We start from the raw sequence: 3,248 nt of genomic DNA, 5'->3' as shown, positions 1-3,248 counted from the left end.
AGCTTGCTTTTGCAGACAGTCACTATCGTCAGCAATCCAAAGAACCTGGTTATCTGTTGCTGTAATAAACCATACTTGACTGCATTGTTATAGCTCTCATTAAGTGCAACTAGGGTAAGGGTGGTTATCCGTGACCATGATAGTTCAGTGTTCTGAATCCAACCAGATCCCAGATGGTTAATGTGTTATTGGTGAATCTGACTGGACCCCAGACGGTTAATACATTATTGGTGAATATCCGATCGGACCCCCAGATGGGTAATCTGTTACTGGTGAATGTCCGACTGGACCCCAACACGGTTAATGCATTATTGGTGAATCCGACTGGACCGCAGATGATTAATGTGTTATTGGTGAAATCTGTGATTGTGACTGGACCCCAGACGGTTAATCCATTCTTGGTGAATATCCGCCCGGACCCCAGATGGTTAACGCATTATTGGTATATCCGACTGGTTCAGTACCCTGAATCTGACCGGTCCCATAATGGTTAATCAGCTACACCCCTTAACACAACAGATCACCTACTGTCAACTGAGTGCCCTGTCTGTGCATGAAAACCTCTTTTACTGTCCATAGATCATCAGTCTTGTGAGCCGATAGCGCAGCTCCTGGAGCTCCTCCAGCATGCGGGTGTAAGCATATGTGTCCTCCTCCAGGTATTCAAAAAGGTTGACTGGGCCAGAAAATTGGAAGGCCGGTGGCAGGACAATCACGTTGGGTATCATCTCATTGCCAAAGAAGAAGTGGTTAAGGCGTTTCTCTTCCAGGCAGCATTGCAGGTACTGAACGATATCATCCAGCCGCAGAAGAAAATCATCCCTGTGCCACATTTCCAAGGGGATGATGGTCAGGAGGTGCATGATAGCAGTCTTGATGAAATAAGTGGAAATGCTTGTGCCCACCAGCATACGGGCAAAGACCTGCATGCACTTGAGGTGTAAGCTGTGGAACCAGGCTTCGATGGTTATGTGCTGGATGAACTTCATTTCTGCAACAGCACAGGTCTGTGGCCATGTTGTGCTGGGGGTCAAGATGGCCTCCGTCCTCTGGCTGCTCAAGAAGATGTCTGAATCGCCTTGCTGAACCCCAAATATTATCTCAATGGTGATGTTTCTCTTGGTAGTGCTTGTCATCTGGAACTTGCAGGAGCGGGTGGAAGGTAGCACTTTTACATTGTAAAACTGCGACCGAGGCATAAGCACCCAGGCTGTTTTCACGAAGTTCTGGAACCACTTTGCAGTCTTCTCCGCATCTAGGTAGGAGCCGGTGCAGAGGGTGTCTAGGAGGCTTGGCTCCTGCTTTTCCAGTTCCTCTTCAGAATGGTGGAGGAAGCACAGCATGTCCTCAGAGGCCTGCTTCATCCCACACGTGCACTCCAGCTCAACACGGATAGAGGAGTTCCTCGCCAGCAGATCACCTTCATTGCCCAGCTCTGTGTGGAAGGAGTGCCCAGGGGGGGCTGTCATGGGAATAAGTAAGCAGTAGACAATGTTTTCCTCATGGGGACTCCAACCTTCAAAGGCACTGCCCACCCCGATGGCTGACTGCAGCTCCGGAAAGAAAGTCTTTTGAAAGATCGAGCCATAAATATTCAGGAGGCCTTCTACCACCTCTAACACCTGATGGCGTATGATGGTTGGGTTTGGAAGTGGCCAGTAGATGCGCTGAGCTACATAATCAGCCAGACTGTTTGCATCATTGGGGTCTGGTAGTGCTCTTCCTTGGTTGTCATCATCACTACTGGAGCTGTCACTGCTAGAGCTTTCCTCATCACTACTGCTGTCAGGCTCTTGGATGCTTTTAAGAACCCGCCACAGGTACCAAAAGAAAAAGACAAGAATGCCAATGCAGAACCAGAACTGCCAGCGCAGCAACACAGATAAGAGCACGGTTCGTATGCTGCTGTGCCAGGGGCGCTCCTGGTCCCTCTTCTCAATTTCCAACAGGAACGGCGTCATGCGCTCCTGCAGCATCTCCACACGCTGCCGCGTGCGCTCCTTTGTATCTGCATCTAATTTGACCTTCTGCAGGCCAAAACCCAGGAACATCAGGACAAAAAGAAGTGCCAAAGCCATGGTCTGAAAGAGGTGAGAGAGAAGCAAGTCAGCGGGGCTGGGTGGGAGCTACAGCAGGAGCTGCAGACCCCTAGGGTCAGGTAGGAAAGGGGCGAAGGAGCTGGGAGGAGGCAGCAGGGGCTGTGGGCAGTGCTGATGGCGACAGCCGTGAGCCCTGCCCTGAGCAGCTGGGCCCTGGCTGCAGGCTTAGCAAGCCCTCGTGGGGCCAGCTTTTGTGCCCCAGCCCTGGCCCAGCCCAGTCTTCCCCCTGGGTACTGCACTCACCGATGGCTGAGGCCAAAGTGAAGCAGCGCTGCCTGCAGCTGCCGTTAAAGCCTCCCCCATATTGTGACACGTCCTCTGATGTCACCATGATGACATGTCACAGGACCCCCGCCCTGCCCTCAGTCCCCACCGTGGCACAGTGACTCCCAGCTGTCCTGGGCAGCCCAGGCCCTGGTGTCACCTGAATGCAGAGGTACGTAGCTGGAAAATGTTCAACGGGCTCTCTTTGCACAGCTCATGGGAGCCCTCAGGGCCATCTGCAGAAAGAAATTTGGGTGATGTAGCCCATGGAGGCTGTGCTCCTCATGTGCCATTCCACGTTAAATTCTGGAAAAGTAACCCATAGACAATCACTGGAACAGGAGGGCTTGGAGTGGGAGGCAAGGAGAGACGGGTCCTCTGCTCCCACTGGGTCAGATCTCAAAGTTTGTTCTTGTAGCTCGTCAAAGTTATACTGGTCCCCCAAGGCTGTGTGATTTATTGTAGTGGCTGAAGTTTGGACCCATCAGGGAATTAGCCTGGCCCAGAGAAGAGCGGGGCAAAGAGCAGGCTGTCATGGGTCCTGCCAAATGCCTGGGCAGCAGCTCTTGCATTGAGCCAGGCAGGAATTCATTCATGTGTTGAAATACAAGTAATTACATGAAATAAAAAAAAATATATAAAAAAAATGTATGTTTATAGCTCCATTATTTCCCACAGCACTCTCCTCAAGAAACTGGCTGCTCTTCACTTGGACTGGTGTACGCTTCGTTGGGTTAGAAACTGTCTGGGTAGCCAGGCCCAAAGAGCTGTGGTGGAGTCAAATCCAGTTGGAGGCCGGTCACTACTGGAGTCTAACAGGGCTCAGTACTGGGGCCAGTCCTCTTTAATATCTTTATAGATGATCTGGATGAGGGGATTGAATGC

The 3,248-nt window shown here is 51.3% G+C and overlaps 1 protein-coding gene across 1 annotated transcript; it reads right to left on the bottom strand.

Annotated features, from left to right (window-relative positions):
* Nucleotides 1-566: 566 nt before the first annotated feature.
* On the bottom strand, nucleotides 567-2,078 carry LOC311210221 (inositol 1,4,5-trisphosphate receptor-interacting protein-like 1; the record flags this gene model as incomplete). The annotated part of the gene is made up of 1 exon (XM_084288010.1): nucleotides 567-2,078. The coding sequence occupies one exon, from the start codon at nucleotides 2,076-2,078 to the stop codon at nucleotides 567-569; it is 1,512 nt and encodes a 503-aa protein (XP_084144136.1).
* Nucleotides 2,079-3,248: the final 1,170 nt, after the last annotated feature.

This window comes from Netta rufina (genome assembly GCF_964035555.1).
Source record: "Netta rufina genome assembly, chromosome: 5".
In the NCBI taxonomy this organism is placed as follows: domain Eukaryota; kingdom Metazoa; phylum Chordata; class Aves; order Anseriformes; family Anatidae; genus Netta; species Netta rufina.
The sequence above is the reverse complement of the archived record's forward strand: the minus strand, read 5'-3'. Positions and strand labels throughout refer to the sequence as shown.